Here is a 26,461-nt window from a genome sequence, read left to right as displayed (position 1 = left end):
CCCTGGCTGTCCTGGCACTCACTTTGTAGACCAGGCTGGCCTCGAACTCAGAAATCCACCTGCCTCTGCCTCCCGAGTGCTGGGATTAAAGGCATGTGACACCAATTAGGTGAGCCAAAGGGGGGCTTTTGATTGCTGGACTTCAATACTTAGATAGCTAGACCTTGGCAGTCAGTCTCTGGAGGAGGAAGTGGCCAAATAAGGGAATAGACCTTGAGGGCTAGCTTTAGGAGTGCAATCTAATGGTTTCTAGCAAGGCAGAGGGAATGGGGAGAACGACAAGGACTACCAGAGTCATGCTCACCACCATGCTCAAGACCAGGTCTTGAGTTCCTTCAAGAATTATCCCCTGATGTCACACGAGTAGCAGAGAAAAGAGACAATCTCAGATCCAGCAGTTCATTCCTCAGGTACCTAGGCCTCCATATTTGTTGAGCTATCCCTGAAGTCAGAATTCACCACCTGCTTCAGTTCGGGGATAGTCTCACCTCCAGAGCAGATGTCAGTGCTCTAGGGAACCAGTGAAGCATGGTGGTGCTCCCAGAGATGAGTAACGAGGAACTGAGCTCAGATCCCAGCAACCATGTAAAAGCTGGGTACCGTGTTGAGAATCTGTAGCCCCAACACAGGAGGCAGAGACAGGAGGCCCCCTGGACCGACTGCCTGGTCATCTTAGCCAATCAGAGAAGCCCAGGTCCAGTGAGACATGGTATTTCAAAACACAAGGTACAGCGTGATATAGGAAGATACCCAGCATCAACCTCTGACTTCCACACACATGTACACACACGTGCACACAGGCTTGTACATACACCACACAAAAAATAAAACACGGTACGACATGCTAGCTTACGACAATCCAAACATACACTAATGTGATGCTCATATGTTGAGAAATTATGGAAGGAAAATATTAAATATTTGTTTTTGAGAGTAAACCATTGTTTCTGTAACAGCATAAATGTTGTCTATTTGCTGAAAAACAATGCAATTCACAGCATATCTGAACCAAAATGTTCCGGGTAGTGTTTGCTGCATGGTGTGTCAGCCTTCACAATGCAAAGCGCTAGTGCTATTAGTTCAGATCCAAGGCGGCAGTGACATCATCTGAAGTACCATGAGCGAACACCGCCAGACATACCTCAGATTCTTTAGGTTTGAGTGTGTTACTAGACATTCGAAACCTTTACCGTTGCCAAAATTTTTGCAGCCCCACATATGTGGTCACAACACACATAATTTAAGAAGCTATGATTGGGTTGGAGAGATGGCATAGCAGTTGACAGCGCTGGTTGTTCTTCTAGCGGACCCAGGTCCCATCCCTAGAGCCCTTGTGGTGGTCCACATCCCATTAGCTAACATTTGTCATGCAAAGGAGGCTGGGAAATGTAGTCCACCTGAGTCCTAAAGCGGTGGCCGCACAAGTTGGTAAATGGCTGCCCACTTCTTTATGGAAAGGTCTGACCTCTTGTGGAGTCTAGAGGACTCAGGCCCATAGACAGGATAGAGGGGGATCTGAGCTTGCTCAAAGAACAACTTGGGTTTTGGTCGCATTTGCTGAAGGGCAAGTGACAGAACAGGCTAGTCAGAGTCACACCTCTGGCCCCACCACAGCCCAGAAAACCCCAAACTATAGACCACCTGCTGGCCACGGAGGAGCTACAGAGGTGATTCAGGGAACTGCTCTCTTACCAATTGTAAAGTCACCAGTTCTAATTGGCTGAGAGATGGGGACTTCATTCATTTAGATCCCATGTCCCTAGCAACTCATGCCTCCTCTATTATCACATCCCATTTTATGGGGACCAAAGAGATTAAACATCTGCCCCAGCTCACCATCCAAGACCCCAGATTTGATTCTGAACCTACCAACCCTGACCCTTTCGTCGCTGTGTCTGTAAAAAGCCGGTTTCGCTTCCTTAAAATGAACTAAAAAATTTCAAGTCAAGCCACCCTGAGGCTAGAGGTCTGCGTCGGAGCGCGTGTTATCCTGGAAGGTTTCCCTCTGTGTAGACAACAGCGGTCTCCAAGTCTGGAGGTGGTGGCCTTGAGCTGCAAGGCCACCATATGGGGACGAGAGCTGCACTACACACTTTAGCCGACAAGGGGCGCCGTACCACACCAAGCTCGTGCCCTGCCCGTGGCTGGCTGCGCTCGCGCACTCCCGCCGATAGGCGGCGCCGCGGGTCCCGGACCCGGAAGTGGACCGCTCCACTCCGGACCCGCTGCCCTGGCAGCGTCCCACCGCCCAGCAATGGGGCCGCTGCGCTGGCTGCCGCTACTCGGCCAGCTGTTGCTGCTGTGTCCGCGGGCAGCGCAGCCCGCCGGCCCGATCCGGGCCTTCGTGGTGCCCCACAGTCACATGGACGTGGGCTGGGTCTACACGGTCCAGGTAAGTTGGAGCGTTCCTGAGCTCCTTGCACAGTAACTGCCTCCTGCGGGGTGTACCCGACCCAGCCGGGAAGAGAGGCGACCTGGGCTGCAGCACCCCACCCCACCCCCCAGCCTGATCCCCTGCTGTCTGAGCCTCAGCCTCAGGCTGGCCACTTCCTGCCTGATGGCATCTATCTTATTAGATGGTCCCTGCAAAAGTTAAGGCAGAGTAGTGTGTCCCCAAAGTGTGGATTGACTGGTAGCCAGTCTCGGGAATAAGCCTGGAGTAGCTTGGGTGGGGTAGGTTTCCAAGCAGGTGAATGTCAGCTGACTACAGGCAACTGGGCTGGTCCTCTGTGGTGCTGATATGAGGGCTAGCCAGTTCAGCTTCCTCTTCACACTCCTATCTGGCCAGATAAGCTTGGTATTGGGCCTGTAACCTCGTGGTTCTTTCTGCTCAAGATCTTGTACAGAGCGGGCAGGGAGAGGCTTTCTGTCCATTGGCTCAAGTTCCTTGTCTATAAAGAGAAAGTGGTGATCCCTGCCACATACCCCTAGGCCTGAGTACACCGGAGGTGTTAGACACCAGGGTACTTGGTCTCTTGTACTTCTCTTTGTTCCTTTGGACTCATCACTACCCTTGGGGCTGTTGTGATGGCTTCTGCCTCCCCAGGAAAGCATGAGGGCCTATGCAGCCAATGTCTACACCACCGTGGTGGCGGAACTGCTCCGTGGAGGGCCGCGGCGCTTCATCGCCGTGGAGCAGGAGTTCTTCCGGCTGTGGTGGGACGGTGTGGCCTCTGAGCTGCAGAAACAGCAGGTACGGTGGGGACAGGAGTGTCAGGACATGGGCCCCTAAGGTATCTCAAGTGTGAGAGGAAAGTTCCAGGAGGAGACTAGGTAGGGAGTTCCAGATGTGCTCAGGGACATGCTAGCTGTAAAACAAAACAAAACAACAACAACAATTAGGCTTGTGGTCAGGGCCACTGCCCATAGACAGGGTGACGTCATCTTTCTGCCTGTTCTTGGTAGGGGACCAGACATGCCCCTACGCTAGCATTTCTCCCAAGAAGCAACGGGAGTTGGTACTTAATCAACACCCAGGTGAACTTTGTCCCTTCCCCTATCTGCACACACTGACTCTCCCCTGCCCCTGGCTGGCCGTGTTTGGAACCCCTGTGGCTCAGTGACAGCTTAGTGTCACACAGTACAGAGAATGTGGGCAGTCTGGTGCCTGATCCTGCCACTGGCATCTGTAAGCTATGGCTTTCTCTTCTATAAGACAAGATAGCCGGCTCCCAACTCAAACAGCTCATGCCAAGGATTCTGAAGAGACACCTGGGGCTTGCCATTGGCATGTACCAGCTCTGGGGGATTGTTGCATAGACTTACAGGTATGGCCTGGCAGCTACCTCAAGGGTTTATAGTTTATGAATAAACAGGTATGGTTCAGAAACAGGGCTGTCTGACTTTAGAGGCTGCTTCTTCCAATGGGGTCTGTCTCCAACCCTCTGTGAAGGGTGTGGCTTTTGTGTAAAGCCCTAGGTAGGAATCTACTAGTGCAGTTCCCTGGAGGCCAGGATTTTGTCCGCTAGGAATCCCCAGTAGCTAGACACCTCCCCATATGTAACCGGTGCCTTGGGGTAAGCCACCTATAGATTCCACCCTCAGCACACAAGCCAAAAGTAACATAAAACCACCCACCCTCGTGCCCATACTTTTCTCTACCAACCCCTAAATTCATTTATCTAACATACATTCCCTAGCAAGACCACACTGAACCCCACATAACAAGGCCTGTCTCCCTCTAAATTGTCAATCCCCAAAAAAAAGACAGGATGAGGAATTGTTCCCTGAATTAAAGGAGCTGAATGAAAGATGACCATTTACGGGGACATGGGGTCCCAGGTTGAATGGTGTGCCAGAGAGGGACTGGCGGGGCAGCCCGAGAGGTTCACGGAGAGCCTGGCGTTGCACAGCAGTCTTAGTATTCTGTTTCCTAGTCGTGGTGATAGTACTAACTAGGCTTACCGTCATCCTCAGTCCTCTGGACCGACCACACAAAAGTGCTCAGAGTGAAGCAGGCTGCAGCCGGTTCACCGGAAGTGCTTCAGACAAAATAGAGTCAGGGAATAGACGTGGAAGTGTTCGCTCAAGAGAACCCAAAAATGTGGCCAATGAGTGAGTCTGGGGAGGGGTGTGAGAAAGCACACTGTTCTGTTCCTTCAGCTTTTTTAAAAAGTTATTTGAAAATTAAGAATACATTTACAGAGTCAGGCCTAGATCCAGGTCTCCGATAGCTGCTGTGGGTTATGTGCCTCTGAGTTCTGGGGACATGCTATGAACCAAGACAGGGTCCTCCTGCCTTTGTGGAGTGAGCCAGGGTGCGGTGTTTCATGAGGGACCCTGGGAAGTGCTGCAGGCTTGGGACCTGTGACCTGGCTGTCTTCTTCTGCCTGCCCGTGACCAGGTCCGCCAGCTCCTGCATGAAGGACGTCTGGAGTTTGTTCTCGGAGGCCAAGTCATGCATGATGAGGCTGTGACCCACTTGGATGACCAGATCTTACAGCTCACAGGTTTGGATGCTGGGCTCAGTTCTTTATCGTTGCAGATAAGTAGCTGGGAAAAACAGCCAAACTGTTGGCTTGGCCTATAGTTTCTGAGGGTTCAGCCTCCGGTCCCTGGCTCTGGTGGGCCCGTGGTGAGGTCACACAGCAGCTGAACCATGTGGGTAAGGTCACTGTTGATTTCATGGTGGATAGGAAGGAACCAGAGATAACATGGACCTGCCCCAATGGCGTACATCCCCCAATAGGCCCTACATCCTGAAATTTCCAGTACCTTCTCCTGGGAGCAAGCCCCAGTCCATGTGTCTGTGTGGAATACTTCCTATTCAAGCCAAGCCACAGTGGCCACTCTGCCTGTCACTCAGAGGCCTGGAGTGGGTAGAAGTATATGTCTGGCCTCCATGTCCTGACTTCTGCCTGCTTCTCCAAGCTGAGCGTAAAGGGAAACAGTGATCTTCTAGGTCTGCAGGGGTTTGAGTAGAGGGGCTAAGAACCAGACCCAGAGTCAGGAGTTCTAGGACCATCATGGCCCCATGGACCTGTGGCCTTGGGCAAAAGCTCTACCATCAAGCTCCGGCCTCTTCACTAAGAGATGAGTTTGATATTCTTGAGAGAAATAAGTCGGGATAATTCACAGGAAGTACTTTAAGTAGAATATATGGTTTCCTAAGAAATACCCCGTAAACGTTATCTGCCTTCACCATCACCATCATGACCACCATCACCATCATGACATCTCCTCCGTCACCATGGTCACTGCCATTATCATCAACACCATCATGACCACCATTATCTCCATTGCTACTGCCTTAGCCTTTATCACTACCACCAGCACTATTATTATCGTATTATTATTACCAATAACACCATTATTATCACTACCATTATCACACTGCTATCACCATTGATATCACAAACGCCACCACCATCACTAGCATCACTACCACTATCACCACTACCATTATCACCAATACCACTATCATCACTATGATTATCACCACTATCGTCACTACCATTATCACCACTACCACTATCATCACTATGATTATCACCACTATCGCCACTACCATTATCATCACTACCACTATCATCACTATGATTATCACCACTATCGTCACTACCATTATCACCACTACCACTACCACTGTTAGCACCACCACCACCACCGTCACCACTCCTGATCTTCACCACCACTGCCGACCCATCACTGCTACTGCAGCGCCATGCACCTTCTCCCCGCTGTCACCTCCAGTTACAGTGATGTACTTTGCTCACACAGCCCTCATGGAGGCTGAGGATGCCCTGGGATTCCTGGTCTCTTTTGCACAGGCGCTGGGTTAAGGATCGTTGCTGTTCTTGTAAAGGATCTGGGTGCAGCTCCTCGAATCGACACCAGGAAGCTCAGGGGTGTCTGTAACTCCAGTAACTCCAGCTCCAGGGCGCCCAGCGCCCTCCTCTGGCTTCTGTGGGCACCTGCACTCACATACACTTATCCACCTGCATTCACATGTTTGTTAAAAGTAAATCTTTCTTCAAGTCTGCGCTGAGCCAGGCATAAGGACCAGAACTTTGGGATCATATGGAACGATGTTGCTGGGGGCTGGGAAGCCATGTTTCAGTTTTGCAGATTGAAAGTTCTGGACCTGAATGGCGGTATGTGTAAATGTAACTGACTCTAAGAACTGTACATCCAGAGAGTGGTGGTAAATTGTTCGATGTATACAGTTAAGAGTTAATATAAAGCTGTCCTCTGCAGCCCTTGGGACTTACCCAGCCTCACACTGAAGCCTCACAGGGCACCCAGAGAGCCAGGGTGAGGGTGATGATGGGAGAGGCCACTCTGGTGAGCCCTGCTGGGTGACTTCTGTCTTTGCAGAAGGACATGGCTTTCTCTATGAAACATTTGGAATCCGGCCACAGTTCTCCTGGCACGTGGACCCTTTCGGTGCATCAGCAACGACCCCTACCCTGTTTGCCCTGGCAGGCTTCAATGCCCATCTCATCTCTCGGATTGACTACGACCTCAAGGATGCCATGCAGGAAGCTCAGGTGTGTCCCACGCAATACCTACTATCACCTCCTGCCGCCTTCCAGCCCTGCATTGGATTTTGTGGCAACTGCCTCACCCTGGTCTGACTCCTGGAGCTGCCTCCAAGAGTGGCCTTCTGCTCCCAGGCCTTTCCACCCCTTAGCTGGGCCTGGGCCTGGGCTGGCGCCTTCCTAGAGTTATTCATGTGGATTGGAGCTGAGCTGAACTCTGGGAATGTGGATGAAGATTAGAGGGACAGGGAGGGTGGGTTCAGCTGGAGACATTACACACATCATCCATAATGGGTTGATTGTGCTGGGATGGACCCGGCCTGGTGCTGGCTGTATTCACCCAGCATCCCCATCAGTGATGAAGCCGTGTTGGAGGTGAGGTGTCAAGTACACCTGGGCTTTGGGCAGCAGACTTGTGCCCTTACAGCGTTAGAGGCTGGGGTGGGTGTGCGGGGGGGTCAAGGGTCTGCCTAGCCTCTCTCCTTGGCATGCCAAGGGCCATTTTCTCCTCTTATCTCTGCTGTGGTGTGCTTATGTCTACATCCTCCATCCCATACTTCCCTTTAAACAACCTTTCTTCTCCCTTTGTCCCTGCTCCTTCCCTTTCCCTCCCCTCTTCCTCACTGCCTCCCCCTCCTCTCTCCTCTTCTGTCCTCCTCTCTCCTCCTCACTGCCTCTCCCTTCTCCTCTCTCCTCCTCTCTCCTCCTCACTGCCTCTCCCTTCTCCTCTCTCCTCCTCTCTCCTCCTCACTGCCTCCCCCTTCTCCTCTCTCATCCTCTCTGTTCTCCTCTCTTTACTTTTTTCTCCTCTGTTCTATTATCAGTGGGGACTGCAGCCAGGGCCGCCCTGCAATGCTTAGCAAATGCTCCGCCACTGAGCTATGCCCACTCCCCTTATATATGGGCACCAGTCCTGTGTTAGGAGCCTCCTTCTTTTAAAGATTTATTTTATTTTTAATGGCGAGTCCATCTGTGAGTACATCTGTGTGTGGGTGATGCGTAAGAAGTCCAGAGGGTCAGATGCTCTGGAACTGGAGTCATAGGCAGTTGTCACTGCCTGACATGGCTCCTGGAAACAAAACTCTGGTCCCCTGGAAGAATGGTATATGTTGGTCACCATAGAGCCATCTCTCTAGCGCCAGTTAGGATCCTTCTCCTTGGCTTGACTTGTCACAGCCATTCTGCACTGAGTGTCACTGTGCTAACAGAGAGCACGTCTTTGTGTGAGGCACGGCTATAGTTGCCCTACCTTGCCGATGGGGAGAGCAGGGCTCCAGAGGGGAAGTTACCCCATGCAAAATTGCCCAGGGGGCGGTGGTAGAGTAGGCCAGCAAAAGTTATACGCAGGTCCCCTGGGCTGCAAGACAGCATGATGAGGAGCATTTCGGTGTCACTGGCAAAGTACAGGCTGCTTGCTGAGCTCATGTGTGCACGTGACTAAAGTCACCTGTGGATGGCCCTAGAGCACTGGGTATGGCTTCTTCCAGCTTTTCACTCAGAAACCAGGTGGTAGATGGGTCTAGGAACTTGTATGGTGTCCCCAAGGCAGAGCTGAGCAGAACTGACTCTGGAGCCCCAAACCTGTCTCAGGCTGTGTGAGACTAGATTGCGGTATGGACTCTCCCATGGCTGTGGGTACTCAAACAGATCAAAATGAGCTTCTCTGAGGCCTGGTGGGAGTGTGGTGGGGGGTTTACCTGTGCACCTCCCAAAAGGCTTATCCCACCACTGCATGCTGGCTAATCTCACAGCAACATGTGGCCCTGGTATCACTTGACTTGTGGGGATCTTACAGAGGAGACACAAGGAGCCCTTGTCCCTGAGCCTTTGAAAGAGGCTGAAGGTGTGCATGTGTGATGGACTTGCAGAGGGGCTGAGGGAGGAGAACCGGGGTTCCAGCAAACACTGTCCTTGCCTTACCCCCTCCTCCTTGGCTCACAGAGGCTGCAGTTCGTGTGGCATGGGTCCCCATCCCTGTCGGGGCAGCAGGAAATCTTCACTCACGTCATGGACCATTATAGCTACTGCACCCCCTCACACATCCCCTTCTCTAACAGGTAGGTCCCCCTGTCTGCAGCTGCCCTGCTTGTCTGTGGACATCACCCGCTCCCAGGAGCAGCTGTGCAGGCCCTGGATCCTGTGGATCAGAAACAACATTTTAGTAGCTTCCCACATCCACCGATGAGGTGTCCCACGTGCAAGCCTCCTGAGCACGGGGTGCTCATAGAACCCCAGTCTGCTACTCCAAAAGCCAGGGCAGTTGACATCTCAGAATAGAGAGTAGCTCCCAAAGTGCTGTCCCCAACATTGTCCTCTGGCTTCCGTATGCATGCACACACAGGTGCCTGCGCACACATGCACACATAAGCATATACAAGATGAAAGGTTTTATTTTTTATATGTATTGATTTATTTTTATGCATCAGTTTATGTGCACCATGTGTGTGCAGTGCCCACAGAGGCCAGAAGGTGGTGTTGGATCCCCTCTGGAACTAGAGTTAAGAGGCAGTTGTGAGCTGCATAGTGTGAGTGCTGGAAGCCAAACCCGAGTCCTCTGCAAGAGGCGCTCTCAACTACTGAGCCCCCTGTCCTGTCCAAAGGATGCGCTTTTGATATAACCCTCACAGGGACATTGCACTTGACTTTGATGGGACCCTGCCTGCTCCAGGCCTCAGCTGTCCTCATCTACAAGGTGGAAAATTTGAGCCAGTGGATACCCAGGAAATTTGACCCTAGCACTGTGCCTCCCATTTCAGACTTCCCTTCATAGTGCCTCAGAGTCTCTTCACCCCCAACTCTCCTTCCTGCTTCAGTGGGATTGTCCCTTGCCCCAGTGACCAGCTGTCTCTCTGCCTGGACTGGGAGAGAGCTGAGTTACAGGGAAAGGCACAGGGCAGTGGATAGGGATTTTTCAGCCATGAGGACAGTTGTCTCCACACGCACCTCGCTGGCCTGGCTTTGCTGTAGGGTCAGCTGGAAAGTCAGTTGCTAGCTAAACCTGTAACCCAAAGCCCTCACCCCGTCAGGGATTACCATGTACAGGTGTCAGGGACAGAAAGGGGCAAGGTCACAGCACAGAAGCACCATACCGTCTCATAGAACCAGCCGTCGAGTGCCCTGTGGTGAGGAGGCCCCCTGCAGGCTAACAGACTGTCTGTGCTCTGAAGTTTGGAGGGCTTGAGTTCAAACCCTAGCTCTGCCCTGTGCGTCTGTGAGTTCTGCATGGGAGGGGCTCCAGGAGTGGAGAGCAAGCAGACAGGAGGCAGGGACAACACTTGGAGTGTCCTTGTCATTTGCGAGACTTCTTTGCTAGGCGCCGTGTCCTGAAGCTGTTTCTTTTGCTCTCCCCATCGACTCATTGTTTACCAAGGAGAGACCGGGCCTAGCCATGGCAGCAGGTGGTGCAGGGTCTCCTGGCTGCCACCCATGGCTGTGTGGCACGGACAGTGATGGTACTTCCTGGGCCTCTCCAGACCATGGAGACCAGGAGAACCTGTAGGGAGTGACCCTGTTGCTATAGAAACCTCTGATGTTTGCTCATCACAGATTTGGGGGTGGACCTTGAGAAAGGATTTTTTTTAATTGTTTGATTGGTTGGGGGGTTATGGTTTGTTTGGGGCTTTTTTTTCTTTAGAATTTTCTATTGTATATTGATGTTTTTCCTGCATGTACATATGTGTACTGGTATCTACAGAGGACATTGGATCCACTAGAATTGGAGTTACAGACATTTGTGCATCTTCCCGTGGGTGCTAGGAATCAGACTCAGATCCTCTGCAAGAGATGGCTCTGGACTCCTAAGCCGTGTCTCCCAGCCCCTAGTTTTGTTTTTCCTGATACAGTTTCTCTCTGTAGACCAGGCTGGCCTTGAACTTGTGTGAGGCTTCCTGTCTCAGCCTGGTGAGTGCTAGGGTCACAGATGTGGGCCGTCACTCTCAGCTTTGATCTTTATTTAACTGCATTACTTTTTTTAAATCTTAACTACTGCTATTCGGGGCAGTTTTCTACCCAAGATGAATTTCACCCTGACCTCAACCAAGCAAGGAGGTGACAGACCACAAGTAGCCTTAAGCCTCTTCACCAGGTCTCTTGTGCTCAGCCTCTGTCCTCCCTCAGGTCTGGATTTTACTGGAATGGTGTGGCCGTCTTCCCAGAGCCACCCCCAGACGGCGTGTATCCTAACATGAGCGAGCCTGTCACCAGAGCCAACATCCACCTCTACGCTGAGGCTCTGGTGGCCAACGTTAAACAGAGGGCTGCGTGGTTCCGGACACCCCACGTCCTCTGGCCCTGGGTATGACATGATCCACTGGGTGTCCTCAATCCTGCCAGGGCCTCCCATGAAGCCTATGGCAAGAGCAGCCCGCACATGAGGCAGGCTCTCATCTAGCCCATCTCTACCCAGTTCTCAATGCTTCACCCATCCCTGCAGACCCTGGGGCCTCACCCACTCTTCTAAACTGCCCCTGACCTACCTCCAGGCTGATAGACAACCTCCACCCCCACCTCCACCTCCACCACTCACGTTGTCTGGGACTGAAAGCCAGGCTAACCTGCTCGGCTCTGCATACATCGGGTGCCTTATCAGTGCAATGGATCTTTAGAGCTATCTGCCATGAGGCTTATGAGAGGGGCATTCCTGGGGGACAGCCCCATACCCTGACACTATTATTAAGCTGACTGCTCTGCAGGGTATTTGTCCCATCCATCTAACCGGTACTTCTATAAGGGTTTTCTGGAATCATTTTGCAGCAGGGATCTGGGGCTCAGAGATGTAAAGGAATTGTCCAGAGGCCACACAGCTACTTAGCTGTGCAAGTAGAAAGGGGTGGATAGGTGGCCCACTGGCTGCTTCCCCGATCCTGCTTGTGGTCAGGATGGGTGAGTCAGGGCTATGTAACAATCATCATCACAGTTAATCCTAGTGATGGTTTACATAAGAGAAACCTGACAGCTACTGGAGTCTTGAGAGTGGCTGGGCTACTGGGGGTGTCAGTGATAAGCCCTCTTGCCTGGGCGAGGGCTCTGCGGTTCCCAGAGGTTCCGACCGCTGCTCTGTGTCCTGCAGGGATGTGACAAGCAGTTCTTCAACGCCTCGGTGCAGTTTGACAACATGGACCCCCTGCTGGACTACATCAACCAGCGCACGGCCCAGTTTGGCATCTCGGTGCAGTACGCCACACTGAACGACTACTTCCAAGCCCTGCACGCCGCCAACATGACCTGGGGCATCCGTGACCACCGGGACTTCCTTCCCTATTCTTCAGGTAGGAGCCTTAGGAGGCTGGGGGGCAATCAGTATCAGGGGTCCAGCCTACCTCCCAGCTCAGTGTAAGTTCAGGGGTGAGGAGTACCAGGCCTATTCCCTCCTGCTCTTCCCACCTAAACAGCTGTTTCCCAGGGCCACACATGTGTAGTCATGGCTGTGGCCCGTGACTCCTGGGAGTGCCTTCCACCCACTCTTCCTACATACCCTCCCCCTGGGCAGCCCCTCCTCACACCAGGGTGGGCAGTCCAGTGCCTCTCCTCTGTGTTCCAGCAGCCACCCTTTCCTCTTGCTCTGCTCTGCCACTGACACTGTGCGGGATGTCATCTCTTTCCTGTGTCCTCAGAAAGGCCTGAGGACACAGCCTCTGCTCCCTGGCTGGTGGAAGTCTGGGAGCCATGCATGCAGCCTCACAGTAGGGCACACTGATGATTCTATTGCATCAGGCAGGGACCACGACCCATCCAGTCCCAGCTCTCTGGGCTCCAAGATACAGAGAAGGCACCCAACTTCAACACCAACAGGCTGGTGTGTACCCCCTGCTGGTAGCTACAGGGTCCATGTCTGCCTCGTTTCACTGCAGAGAGCCAGGGCATGAAGAAAGCATCCTCCCCACTCCAAGAGGTCCAAGCCCTGCGTCAGAGAGTATTGCCTTGTGCCTTTAGTGTGAGGCTGGGGTACAGCTCAGTGACAGAGCACTAGTCTAGCATGTGGAAGGCCTGGGCTCCATCCCCATGCCAAAAACAAAAGGCAGCTCTCCTCATTGCCTGTGTCACTCACTGTCTGTGAAGGGCTCCAGTGTCCTGCTTCTTGTCTCTTTTTGCCTTTTGCTTTTGCTGGAGGAGAAGCCCAGGCAGCGTGGGTAGGATGCTGGTTGGCACCCTTGAGTGGGACAGCTCAGAGACCAGAACACAGCCATGCCTGCCGGTGAGCTTGGCCCAGCCAGACACTCATGCACCAGCTGATCAGTCCAAGACTGGAGGAGGAGCCACGCTTGGGTGGCATCTGTTGGCTGACCATTTAGTACCATGTGATCACGGTGCCTGAAGCAGGGCCTCCCCTTGCCTTCCCGTGCCACAGTGATACCTGTGAGCCCAAGCCCGCCTGGTTTCATCAGTGAAAGATTAGGAGAGAAAAACCTCTGTGAAGGTTGCTCCCCTTCTACCCTGTTTCTTTCCCTTCCAAAGAAACTGCATACATAGGCTCCAGCTGCAGGGTCCCCTTGACTTAACTGCTGTAATTCTCAAGCCCTTGAACACCACCCTGTGGGTAGACATGGAGGGGACAGGGGTAGGAATGTAGGCACAGCCACAATGGTGGGGTGGGCTATGTTTTGTGAGTATGGAGTCCGAGAGGGAGAGGTTTTGTCTGTGGGTACCAGAGCTCCGTGAGTGGGAATGTCACGTGCGCATGGCTAAATGAAGATGACCTGGTATAGGACAGGAGTTGGGGGTGCCAGGCTTACAGCTTGGACAGCTGAGTCGCAGTGAATTTCTAGCCTTCTACCCACTCGGTTTGCTGGTGCAATTTGGACACCTAACTGTGGCCTTTCCTTGGGGCCACGTGACTGGCCACTCACTAGAGTCTGGTTCTGCTGGTCCTATGGGGAAAGACTAGGAAAACAGAGGAAGAAGCTAGACCTGGAAGAGGCAAGAAAGGAGAAATCACAAGGGCTTAAGACCTGCCTTCTGAAACAGCTAGCTGCCTCCCATCCTGTTTCCATGCCCCGCCTCTGTCCCGAGTCCCTAAGCAACCTACCAGGTGTCTCTCTGCTCCACCTCTACCTCTGCCTCCCTCTGAGGGCCTTGGAAGGAACCCTGCTGATATTCAGCCTGACCTAGGATTCCCTGAGGCCTACAGAGTCACTTACAAAACTATCCAGCTGTTCAGGGCTCTTCGTTTCTGATACCCACTGAGACCCCATGTCACCACCACCCCCTCTTCCCCAGCTCTCCAGCCTTTTGTGTATGTGGAGGCTGCATGCTTCTAAGGTGTGCTGTGAACTGTCTTCTCTCCTGTTGGGATACTGAAGCTCCTGCCTTGTCCCAGTGTGCCCAGCCTAGCCTGATGTCCCCAGCAAGCATCAGACCCTGGCCAGAAGTCCTAGGTCCTGGTCTCTTTGTGTGAGCCAGAGTTCCTGGTATCGCCACCAGTCCTGTTTGCTTCTCTGGGTGGCCTGGCAGAGCTAATACCCTGAGCTGTCCCCAGATCTACACTCAGACCTACAGGCTAGGCCCTCGGCCTCAGTGCGTGTTCCTACCCTCCAGAACCACATCAGGCCTGGACCGGCTTCTACACATCCCGGAGCACCCTCAAGGGTCTAGCGAGACAAGCCAGTGCCTTGCTCTATGCTGGGGAGTCCATGTTCACACGCCACATGTGGCCAGACCCCAGTGGGACTCTGGACCCTACCTGGGCCCTGCAGCAGCTCCAACAGCTTCGCTGGGCTGTGTCTGAGGTAAAGTCCCTATATGGCCATCGTGTGACTGGACCCTCTCGCGGTGTGTGTTTCTCCATGATATAGACAAGGAAACTGAGGTCCCCTCTGGGCATAAGACTGGTGCAATGTGACACTGGGCCACAGCAGAACCCCGGGTCTCAAGGCATCCACCCTTGGGTGGCTTCCTAAAGCTTCACACCTGTTCTTTGTCCAAAGAACAGAGAATAGACTGGCACCATTGCCCTTCCTGGATCCAAATGACAGGTCTCTTGGGCTCACTGCTTTTCCTCTCTGGGCCCCATTTCCTCCCCTATACATCCACCCCCACAGGATGGTGTGGCAATGGAATGGCACAGTGGCCGTCTCCACCCACCTCCCTCCCCTGTATCCATGGGGAAATGGAGGCACAAGAAGTCTTGTAGAGAGGCAGAGAGACTTTCAGTGTGCAGCAGAGCAGTGGAATGTGTGGCTTCAGCCAGGAAAGCTTAACATCCTGCTCTACCTCTCCCTGGTGTGGTGAAGCTTCACTCCCTACTCAGAACACCAGGAGGAGCCAGTACCCACACGGGAAGACAATGACAGAGGGGAAGCTGGGGCTCAGGAGGACTCTGACAGGGCATTTCTATGACGTCAGGAAAAGCCAGGCCAGGACTTTAGCCTGTTTTCCTTCTGTAAGATGAGAGGGATGCCTGCCTTCCCTCTGATGTTCTGGAAGCAGACACCTCCCAGGACCAGGTCTGACACCCGTCTTCCTTGACTCTGGCGGTGACAGGTCCAGCACCACGATGCCATCACAGGCACTGAGTCCCCCAAGGTGAAGAACATGTACATGGAACATCTCAGGATGGGGATGCTGGGCGTGCGCAAGCTGATGGTTTCCATTGCCATGGGCGGGCCCCCAGGGTCTGGCACAGGTAAGCCAGGTCCCTTCGAAGAGCCAGTGGCTTGGCTTTGAAAAGAGTCTGGGGCCAGGAGTGATAACATATACCTATAACCCCAGCATTAGGGAGGCAGAGGCAGGTGGATCTCTAAGTTCAAAGCTACCTTAGTCTACATAGTAAGTTCCAGGCCAGTCAGAACTACTTAACAGAGAAATCCTGACTCAAGGGGAAAAAAAAAGAGTCTGAGACAGACGTGGAGACCAGAACCTCACATGAGCCTGAAGCCCTATGATCCCAATACCAGGGGTGTGATCTTGCCGGCTGGTTCAGTGCTTTGGGCCCGGTTCTTCACCCTGGAATCCAGGATAGGCTGGTGGCACCGTTGGACTGAGCAAGAACCACTGCTGAGCCCTGGGTGTTTGCTGAGTCTAGAACGCTCCTGTGGCATTTAATGCCTTGCATAGCCCACAACAGGGAGTCTCATTTCTGAACCAAGGGACCTGAGACTCTGAGAGATCACAGCTCAGCTCAGGCTCACCAGCAAAGGAGGGCAAGAGCCAGACTTTGAACCTACCACCCCGTGCTCCCTGCTGTGTCCTCTGGCCCAGGCCTGCTGGTCCAGCTTTTCCTCTCAAGCCCAGCTGGGCTGCAGGTGACCTCCAGGCAGCCATGGCCCAGCTCCTATGTCCATAGAGTGTCACACGTGTAGAGTGACTGTCATACAATGGGGATGTTTGAAACCAGGGAAACCAGGAGCAACCAGGGACAAGGCCCCAGGTCCCTGAGCCCTGCCTTGTCCCTCTTTTGCTTTTGGCTGGCCCTTTCTAGCCTCTCTGGTCTTCTTCACTTCCATGACAGGGTCTGGGCTGTGTCTCCTACTTACCCTACCCTTCCAGCTCTTTCTGTGTGACCCAATCCAACCTGTAGGTTCTGTCCAGGGCTGGCCACAGACCCATCCTTGTCCAGGGGACAGAAGTCTGATAGGAGCAACAATTGAAGAAAGAAAAGAACCTAGCTTGTGACATCAGTGCTGGGTAGGGCAGTAAGGTGACCTGTGCCTTCCCATGAGCACACAGATAGGCTTCCTCCATCAGGGAGGAAGAACCAAAAAGTTAACTGGGTAGAGGGGACAGCTAGGCCCGAGGAGGGAGGCTGGAGAGCAGGCAGTACACTCAAGGATCCAGACATGAGAGATGGAACAGAAAGGACACCAGACCTGCATCATAAGAGCCTCTAGTGCTGGTCGGGCACTCAAAGCCTTAGATCCAGGCCACACCCCTTCCTTTCCACATCTACCTAGGGACTCTGGAAGGCCAGGTCTTACCTATCTCATTTCCTCTCTTATCCAGGAGCCCCCAAAGACATCATGGGGCCTCAAGTGACACCTGTCCTCTCTGTAGACACAAGGCCTGTGGGATACTCCGCCTCTGTGTACAACCCGCTGGCCTGGAAGATCACCACCATTATCACCCTGACTGTCGCTTTCCCCGATGTCAGCGTCACCGATGAGATGGGCCACCCGGTGTCAACACAGGTATGGGCGAGAAGTCCTGCTGGAGAGCATTTGCTGTCTGCCACTTGGTGACCTCGTTCCACTGCACCTATGCAAAGGCCCCGAGCGTCTTAAAGACGCACTGTAACAGGTGCCAAGGTTGGGGTGAGCTCTAGGCTGCGCCCCCTCTGCACTCCTGAGCCATTCAGTATGAGTCACATGGTCTCTTGTCATTGTTGTGTACCACCCCCCCATACACCACTGGCAGCATGGGGAAGGACAAGACAAAAAGGAGAAGTGAGTGGAAGGCAAGGCCCCTGAGATAGTGTATTCAGAGCCAGGGAGTGTCTCGGAGAGCAAACCTGTAACCTGTAAAGATGGCATGGGAATCCTCAGGAGGTAGAAGGCCACCACTGCCTGGGCAGACAGTGGGCACCCACTCCATTGTGTGCGGCCAGAGTTAGGAGGTGACTGAGGTGACTTCCTCTCCATGCTGCTGACTTGTAGATTCAGAACTCTACAAAGGACCCTTCTGCATACGACCTGCTCATCCTGACCACCATCCCCGGCCTCAGCTATCGGCACTATCAAGTCCTGCATGCCCGCGGGGACCAGGCAGGCACCAGGGAGCTGGTCGCCCCCAGGGCCAACACCCTCAAGTTTAGTCTCAAACTGAGGAAACAGACCTGCCAGGAAGGCAAGCGTCTGGTGCCCGTGATGAATGACTGCTATACTCTGCTGTTCGACCAGGACACCAACATGTTACATAGCATTCAGGATAGGTAAGGTGAGGCCAGTGCTGCCGCCAGAGTGTGTCTAGGGCCGGGATACATGGACAGCGTCCTGGGACCCCCCCTTCTGTGATCACCCTCCCCAGGGAAGGACCAGGTGATAGCAAGGCCCCCTCCTGTTCTTGTGTCCTTAGGAGGGGGGCCCTGTGCCACTGCAAAATGGCTGCTGTAACTGTCTCTTCTCAGAGTCCTGACCCATAGACAAAGGGAAGACTGAAGGGCTCCAAGGCAAAGGTGCTCACGTGGTCTGCTTCTCTAAGTACAAAAACAGTTGTTCTTCGGGAAATACCTACACTGTTTAAAACAGAAAGGGTCTTTAATACTCTGTTCCCACCAGCCCTCACCTGTTCACCTATGCACCGAGCCAGCCACTGCCCTCCATATCTGTGTGTCCTTACCCACCCCTGGGTCCATATGTCCACCCACTCACCCATGTCCCTGGGGATAAAGGGTATGAAGGATCTCTGGCACATGACACAGTGATAGCTTGGGTTGGCATGATGCAACTCCACTCTTGTGCCAGTGTGGCCTCTGAAGAGCAGTCTGGGGACAGTGCACCCTGATGGCAGCCTGTGTGCGGCCTCCCTCTTGTGACGTCACCTGACAGTTCCTGGCTGTGTGTGCGACCAGAGGTTTTCCCCTGAGGCCTCCAGTGACTTCCTCAATCTCCCGGGGGACATTTTCTTCCATCCTGATCCCCAGCTACACACAGCCCTGCCGCAGGTGAGTGATCTTGCTGAGGGCGACACCAACCATTCTCCTCTCCCACTCCTGCAGACAGAGCAACCGCACGGTGCACATGACCCAAGAGTTCCTGGAGTACCAGGCCAACGGGGATGTGAAGCAGGGCCCCATTTCTGACAACTACCTCTTTGCACCCAAGGACACCGCTGAGCCTTCCTGGGAAGCGGTGGGGATGGAGATGGTGGCAGGCGCGCTGGTAACGGACATAAGGCAGTATTTCTACAGGTTCGTTTCCGGGTGGGCGGGTCAGTGTTGTGTCTTCCCCCAGAGCCCCTGTCCCTGTACTGGGGCATGACCCTGGCACATGACTAGTCACTGATAGCTGCATGAGAGAATCGCTCTCCTCTGCCCGTGCTTTTTGCAAACTCCTGAGCCATCGTGTTGTGGGTAGCTGAGTCAGAGCATGGGAGAGGGGCTCTCTTTACTCCATGAATGGTCCAGGGCTTACATAAATCTCCACAGTCCTCCCTGGGTTGCTCCCATAGCTGCCTCTTGGCACCCGGCATCCTGTATGGAAGGAGTAGCTTCCAGCCAGGCCCTACATCACTCTCTCCCATGCCCCCCTTCTCAGGAACATAACAGACCAGGAGTACATCTATTCCATCCACACCCGTCTGGCCCACCCGAGCCTTGCTGGGGAACTGCTCTGCCAACGGATAGAGCAGCAGTACCGAGTGGGCCCCCTGGACCTAAACCGTGAGGCCATCCTGAGGACCAGCAGCGACCTAAACAGCCAGCAAGTCCTCTACTCTGACAACAACGGCTACCAGATGCAGCGGAGGCCCTACAAGGCTTTCAAGAGCAATCCCATCCCCCAGGTATGCCTGTAGCAGCTCCATGCTGTTCCCAAGCATGGCTCTCCTGACCCTGTTAAGCATCTGCTCATAGCAATAGCAAGACCCCTGGGGAGAGCTGTTTCAAAAGCCCTGATCAGGATCTGCCCTGTGGGCTCTGCATCCTGGCATCGACCTGTTTCCCTGCTACCTAATTCCTTGGCTTTGTCAGGGGCTCATCCTTGGTGCCGTGTGTGTTGAGTCCTTAGCAGGGGCCAAGAGTCCCATCAGCCAAGCTACACGGCTCACAAGCAGCTCTGCCACTGTACCTAGGAGACAGGCTGGTGTCTGCCTGACCCCATACTGAAGCTGCCACTGGTTGGCATTGTGTCTGCAGAATTACTACCCCATGGTACAGTCAGCCTTCATCGAGGATGACAAAAGCAGGCTGGTGTTGCTGGCAGAGCGAGCGCACGGTGTCTCCAGCCAAGGGAATGGGCAGGTGGAGGTAAGAGAGGCCTGGCTGTCCCCCACCCCCACCCCACCCCCCCATGGGCCCTCACAGCCATCCACAGCATGGCCAGGGCCAAGGAAGGACCGCAGGTGATTTCTGCAGGTGATGCTCCATCGACGGCTGTGGAACAACCTGGCCTGGGACCTGAAGTACAACCTCACGCTGAACGACACTTCCATTGTCCACCCGGTGCTCTGGCTCATGCTGGGGCCCAAGTCCACCATGACGGCCCTGCACCCAAGGAGTGGGGTGGCTCTGCAGCACGGGCCCGTTGTGTTGTTAAAAGAAGTGGCTGACGAAGAGACGCCCATTCACGGTGAGCATCACCACTGCCTAGGATGCACCCACCAGGAGTAGTGGCTCCTGCCTCAGGATTCTGCCCAGCTTCGGACGCAGAGTCTGAATGCTGTCTGTGGCTCCCTCAAGCTTACTCTGCTAGTCGTTACAGAGACAGACCCACGCCTGTCCCCTACCCCTCCTCTCTCTCCCCTCAGTCTTCTCCATCTGCTTCCTTGCTGTGTCTTTTTCTTCCTTAACATGATCCTGCAACACCATAGAACTTCAGGTGTCGGAAGCACACCACTTAAACGACTGGCTGACTAGAGGTAGGCTGTCAATGCCTAAGAGTGCTTCTAGTCCAGGGACGTCTAGCCTTTAGGCTTCTGGCAACATTAGACAAAGAATTGTCATGGGCATACACATTAAATCCCGAAGTATAGACAACCTGTGGCCCTCGGCTTATGAGAGCACACATACGTATTCCATGTGGTGTTGCAAAGTGACTGTCATCTGCGGTGCCCACGTTTGAGAACTGTAGTCAGTTCCCAAAACAAACAACCAAATCACTAAAGGAGCTCAGCGTCATGAGTGAGTTTATGACCTTACAATGGTTGCATCTGTAGCTGTCCTGGGCCACAGGTTAGACCCCTGTAGAACCTACCTAGCCATGATCTAAAGTCAGTGTTCGTGCTGTGCCTCCCGCAGGCCTCCTGTGACAGCCTCATGGCTCTGTGTCGTATCTGAGGTCCTGGCATGCTGCGTTTTTAAAGGGTTCAGCAGTGCAGCCTCTGCACAATGAGGCCCAGAGAGAATGCGCTTCCATCCTCACACCTTCAACTGCGCTGTCTCCCTACTCACTGGCAGAGGTTCGAGTTAGAATGTTTGGTTTTTCAACCAGAGCCCTCCCTCCCGGGTATTAGAAGGCAGGTGGCTGTCACTCACCTCTGCAGGGAATGTCTCTTAAACTCTTGCCATGTGTAGTGTTTAAGGTGCAGCCTTTGTCCTGCAGTTGTCAGGGTGACTGAGAATGGGTGGGGGATATGGTCATTCCAAGAATGTTTGATGGGAACATACTGCCAAGGGCCTGGCACCTTATGTTTGGGGGAGCATGAGACACCCCACATATACACCTGGGCTTAGCAAAGACCAGATGCAGAACTGGAATCTTTGGTTGAGCAGAGCCTGGGGAATCCATTAAGTAAGAGCCAAAGCCAGGCAGGCACTGCAAGCCATGCCTGGGATCGCAACGTTTGGAGAGCATTGCTGTGTGTTCAAGGCCAGCTTGGTCTGAGCAGTGTGACCCCATCTTAAAAAGAGAGAAAGAAAGAGGAAGGGAAATAGAGAAAGGAGGGCAGGATGGCTGTGGGTGTCTAGGGAGCAGGTATTCCTGGCAGTTCTTCCACTCTGTCCTCACACTGCACACTGCAGACGGCCAGGTGGGGTATGCGCTCCCCCTAGTGGCTAGCATCTTTACTGCAGGCAAAGATTCAGTATGTCTTAAAAGTCTCTCTCTCTCTCTCTCTCTCTCTCCCCCTCCCTCCCTCTCTCCCTCTCTCCCTCTCTCCCTCTCTCTCCTCCTTGAGCAGCTGAAAGTCATGCTCTGAGGTCCAAATATTTCAGAATCATAATTGACCTCAAGACCTAGAACCTCCATAGGCCAACCCCTCCTCTTACCTGAGCTGTCTGCCTTCCTCCCCCTCCCCCCTCCCTTTCCCCTCCCCCACGAGACGGGACTATATACCTATACCTCCTTGGCTACTCTCAGCACTTGTCTCCCACCATGTGAATCAGCTGCCTGTCTGTCACAGAACACCTGAGATCATCAACCTAAAAGTAAGGGATTTAACTTGGCCCACAATTTCATGGACTTAGTCTGTGGCCACTTGTCCCTGTTGCTTTTTGGTGGAGGGAGAGGAAGGGGCTAGAGTCCCAGTGACCTTCACAAGGGCACAGCCTGGTGACCCAACTTCTTCCCCTAGGCCTCACCCCCTCAAATAGCCCAGAGGAGGGGGACAAGGCTTTTATCACATGGGAAACAGGAGAGCCAAACCTCACACCGTACAAAAGGAGCTGGGACTCCAACTTTGTAGGCCTGACTGAAGCAGTCCTGGGGACAGGCCCTATTGGTTCCATCTGAGTCAGGTGGCCCATGCCTAGACCAGTCCGTGTGACTGGAGTATGGTGCGAAGGTGGCAGCGCCTGTTGGAAGTCAGGTGGAGGGAGGGGTCAGAGGGCCCCTGGGATGGTGAAGAAAGGGGAAGGCTTGCTAGAGAGTGTGAGGCAGCACCTTAGTCTCCTCATCTGTGGTCTGAACTGGCCAGGTGACAGGTTCAAGTCCCTCCATAGCTTAAGCTGTGTAGCAGCGACTGGATGTGGTGAGAGCAGCTTGGGGGCAGGAAAGGCCTGTGGGTGTGGATCAAGGGTAGGATGGGGGGCCTGAGGTGTGAACTTCACACCCATTGTGCTATGGGTTGCGCATGGGTGACTGGGAGATGGCTGGAAGGGGCACAGGCCCCGTGTGGAAAGCTGAATTCCTAAAGCAGTCGGTCCCAAAGCCCCTCTTCACTGTCTGTCTGCCTTCCAGGACCCCACAATCCCTGGCCTGTGACACTGCCCCCAAACCTGCATCTGCAGATCCTCAGCGTACCTGGCTGGACGTACAGCAGGAGCCATGCCCAGCACATGAGGAACCTTCAGAGGGGTGAGGCAGCCGACCAGGGCGACTCTCCCCGCTCTCTTCTCTTCCCCAGGAAGTCCTCACAGCTTTGCCAGGTCCCCTGGCCCCTCAGCTGTCACCTAGGAGGAGACCAAGGCCTGCAGTCAAGTCAGTGAGCTGGGACAGGTTTGGTCCCAGCATCTGGCTCCCAGCCACACCCCCTCTGCAGATGGAGCCCACACGGTCCCCAGACAGTGTCCTCGGGCTGCCCTGTGTTAGGATCTGTGTCAGTCAACCCTTCCTCTCGTGACAAAGCACCTGGGGAAATGAATGCAAGCAGCCAGGGCCGGTGCAAGGAAATAACTCAGGGAGACAGAGCTGATCCAGCCCACAGCCATGGAGGGTACAGCCCATCATGGCAGGGGCTACGTGGAAGATCAGCAGCTCAGTTCATGATGTAAGCAGAGACAGACAGACAAAGTTTACATTTCCTGCCTTCCTCCTTTCCTCTTGTTTTCCACTTGGGCCTCCATGGGAAGATGGCGACATTCCTGATAGGTCTTCCCACCTAGGCTGATCCCCTTGGGGGACACTGAGAAAGTGCTGTGTCAATCTCCTAGGGGTCTCTCTCCATCCAATCAAGCTGTCACTCGAGATCGGGCACCATATGCTCCTTTCAGACAGCCCTCCTGCAAGTACTACACTTCTACTCACCCTCATGTCGGGGTTGGGACAGCCTGGGTGTCAGGAGTTTCCTTAGTTCACTCAGCAGATGCCCCTTGTCAGGGTGTCGAGGTACCTGGTTTCTGGGCCCATTAGACAGTGAGAACAATGAGGAGGGAAGCAGGCATGGGGGACATGCCACCTGCCGGGAAGCAGCACACCTCTGTGCCCACTTGGTGTTGAGGCACATGACCACGGCAGCTCATGACCACACCCAACTCCGGAGCTGGCAGGGAGGAACAGGCTGGAGGATCTGAGGGCCCTGGCATCTGCCCCTGTGGCATGCGAGAGGTCCAGTGTTGGCACAGCCCTACCTGGATCCTGCCTCTGCTACACGTGAGCCACGTGACTGTGGACAGGTGACTGTTCCTCTGAGTGACAGCTGCAGGTGTGGGCCATGGGGCTATCCTGAAGGAAGGCTGAGATACGGAATAGAGTCCCGAGTGTAAAGCCTTGAGCTTGATCAATGGAAGTCCTCACTGCCGTGTCCACACCCACAGGCCACCCGGAGAAGCCACAGGCCAACCTGCAAAGGGTGCTGCTGCGCCTGCGCCACCTGTATGAAGCAGGGGAGGACCCAGTACTGTCTCAGCCTGCGACAGTGGATCTCAAGGTTAACAGCCCAGGCTTACCCCACCCCTCCAAGTATGCTCTACCAAGGGGAGGCAACCCTGCCTGCAGTCCTGCCCTGAGCTGCCCCTTAGTCGGGGGACCACTGGGCATGTGCACATTTCCCCATCAGCACCATAGACTACATACGGTTCTTTCTTGTTTAATTTTGTACCAAGAGGTGGGTCTGGGGGAGGGCCTGTGGCACCCATGTGTGTTTGTATGGCTGTGTAGACACGTGCATGCAGGTTCACATGCTGCACACACACATGTGCACATGAGACCAGAACACATTGTCAGGGTGCCACCCTCTCTGTCGTTTCTTTTTTGAGACAGGGTCTTCCATTGAACCTGGAGCTCCCTGGGTGGCTAGGCCAACCACCGAGCTTTAGAGAACCCCCGTCTCTGCCCCTTGTCCCCAACACTGTGGTGACACACAGGACAGACACTTTAGCAGCTGAGCCACCACCTCCTTGGTGCACTGCAAAGCCTTTCAAACAACATGGACAGTCACCTGTGTCACCAGAAAACCTGTTCTCTCTTTGAATGCCAGTTCTCCCTGGAGTTTGTGGGAAAGGTGACTTAGAGCCAGAGAATCTAAGTCCGTGTCCAAGTACACAAGTGGTGCCAGGCTCCCTGAGGCTCAGCCTCCCTACCTGCTAAGCTAGAGAGGTATAAGTTCTGGGCTCAAAAGGTGGCAGAGAGGAAATGGTGCAGGCATGGTGCCTGCCATCTCTCAAGCCTCCAGGCTTCTCCCCATCTTGAGGCCTGCCCCCCACGGGGGTTGGGGCTTGCTCATCCAGCAAGCCATCAAGGGAGGCACCCACCCCAAGTCTTAGTTTCCTTACTTGGAACAGGTTGGTGTCTGCCCTTGCAGATGAGATGAGCCAGGTGTGAGAGGCGCTGAGGCAGAGACCCAGGATTCACAGCAAAGTGGGTGGCCACCCTTCTGTTCTGGTTAAATGGTCTTCCTGGATCTGGGGCATCAGCAGAGACCTCCCCTCCTGTCCCTGCAGGTTGTACTTCGAGGACTGGGGTCTGTCATGGCTGTGGAGGAACGCTCACTCACAGGGACCTGGGATGTGCGGATGCTGCAGCGCTGGCACTGGAACACAAAGACTGGCCACCTAAAAGGTTTGAGGGCCCTAGAAAGCCCTGCCAGGCTAGGGAGCAACACAGACCCGTCCTGTGCTGAGTGGCCTCATGTGGCTACTTCCCCTCTCTGAATCTACAACCATTGTTAATTACCAGATTAAGTTAAAACAGCTGTGGGTCAATAGCCCTCCTGCTAGGGCTCCACAAAGGTGTGTGTGTGTGTGTGTGTACATCTGTGTGTCTGTCTGTGTGAGAGAGTATTTCAGCCATGCAAGGAGGGAACAGGATGATAAAGATACTCCCTGCCAAGGCTGGAGCTCACAGCCCCAGCAGGACTTGAATAGAGCTAGTGAGGTCGGGGTAGGTTGGTTTTGGATGGTCCCACTCAGTCCTTAGGTACTTAGCACAGCCCCCCACAGGGAAATCCCCGCCCTTCAGGGTAGCCACAGGGGAAGCTAAATGATAAGATCCACTTCAGCGGGAGTCCTAGCAGGAGAGGACAGCCAAAAGCCATCCCCAAGAGGGAGCCACAGCAGACTGTAGGAAGCTGTGGGGCTCTGAAGGGAGTCCAGGAGGAAGAACCAAGCAGACAGAATTCCTTTGTCATCCCCAGGCCACCACACCTCTCCACCAAGGCCACCAGGAGGCTCCATCATCACCGTTTACCCTAAGGAAATTCGGACCTTCTTCATTAACTTCCAACAGTGACATCAACGCATTGGCCCCAGGGACATGGACCTGGAAACCCCACCCCACCCCACCCCCCAAAAAACAACAACTACAGATCCAGAGGGAGGAACAAGCTGCTCATCGGACAGCTGTGTGGCAGGAAGTGGCCATGTGGGGAGAGGGATAGCTCTTATTATTTTTTTTTTAATAAAAATTAAGGTCTGGGCTCTTCTTTCCCATGTTCAAGCCAGGCCTCTCTTCTCACTTGAGTAACCCCTCCCTCCTACCCACTCTCAACTGTTAAAAAGAGCCTTTATTTTTCAAAAGTTAATGTGAATGAATTATAGAAAATTCAAAGCCAGCAAGAAGAAGGTTGCACAGACAAAATGGCTCACAGCAGACCTTCAGGTCCCATGTGTGACCACGGCATGCCACAGTATGTGCCTAAGATGTACATTGTGTGTCTGTCATGCCTCCCACACACTTACCAATCCAAACCCCCATTGTGAGACTATTTTAATGACCAATAATACACTTTACTAACTCTCT

The 26,461-nt window shown here is 53.7% G+C and overlaps 1 protein-coding gene across 2 annotated transcripts; it reads left to right on the top strand.

Annotated features, from left to right (window-relative positions):
- Positions 1 to 2,186: 2,186 nt before the first annotated feature.
- On the top strand, positions 2,187 to 26,158 carry Man2b2 (mannosidase alpha class 2B member 2). 2 transcript variants are annotated; one of them, XM_021162849.1, is made up of 19 exons: positions 2,187 to 2,392; positions 3,047 to 3,193; positions 4,844 to 4,949; positions 6,817 to 6,989; positions 8,922 to 9,037; positions 11,097 to 11,274; positions 12,049 to 12,247; positions 14,514 to 14,704; positions 15,459 to 15,600; positions 16,917 to 17,101; positions 17,567 to 17,841; positions 18,628 to 18,819; positions 19,166 to 19,412; positions 19,765 to 19,875; positions 19,984 to 20,197; positions 22,745 to 22,861; positions 24,040 to 24,152; positions 25,165 to 25,282; positions 25,857 to 26,158. In XM_021162849.1, the coding sequence occupies exons 1-19, from the start codon at positions 2,255 to 2,257 to the stop codon at positions 25,949 to 25,951; spliced, it is 3,057 nt and encodes a 1,018-aa protein (XP_021018508.1). In that variant the 5' UTR covers positions 2,187 to 2,254; the 3' UTR covers positions 25,952 to 26,158. The 2 variants fall into 2 exon arrangements, with proteins under 2 accessions (XP_021018508.1, XP_021018510.1); XM_021162851.1 differs by having other exon boundaries at positions 2,188 to 2,392; positions 16,968 to 17,101.
- Positions 26,159 to 26,461: the final 303 nt, after the last annotated feature.

This window comes from Mus caroli, chromosome 5 (genome assembly GCF_900094665.2).
Source record: "Mus caroli chromosome 5, CAROLI_EIJ_v1.1, whole genome shotgun sequence".
NCBI lineage: Eukaryota > Metazoa > Chordata > Mammalia > Rodentia > Muridae > Mus > Mus caroli.
Note: the sequence above shows the minus strand (reverse complement) of the source record. Positions and strands in the feature narration are given on the sequence as shown.

Coding starts and splice junctions, on each gene's coding strand:
- Man2b2 (XM_021162849.1), top strand. CDS start 2,255: ATGGGGCCGCTGCGCTGGCTGCCGCTACTCGGCCAGCTGTTGCTGCTG. Junction 15,601..16,916: donor GCCCCCAGGGTCTGGCACAG/GTAAGCCAGGTC, acceptor TCTCTTATCCAG/GAGCCCCCAAAGACATCATG. Junction 25,283..25,856: donor AAAGACTGGCCACCTAAAAG/GTTTGAGGGCCC, acceptor TGTCATCCCCAG/GCCACCACACCTCTCCACCA.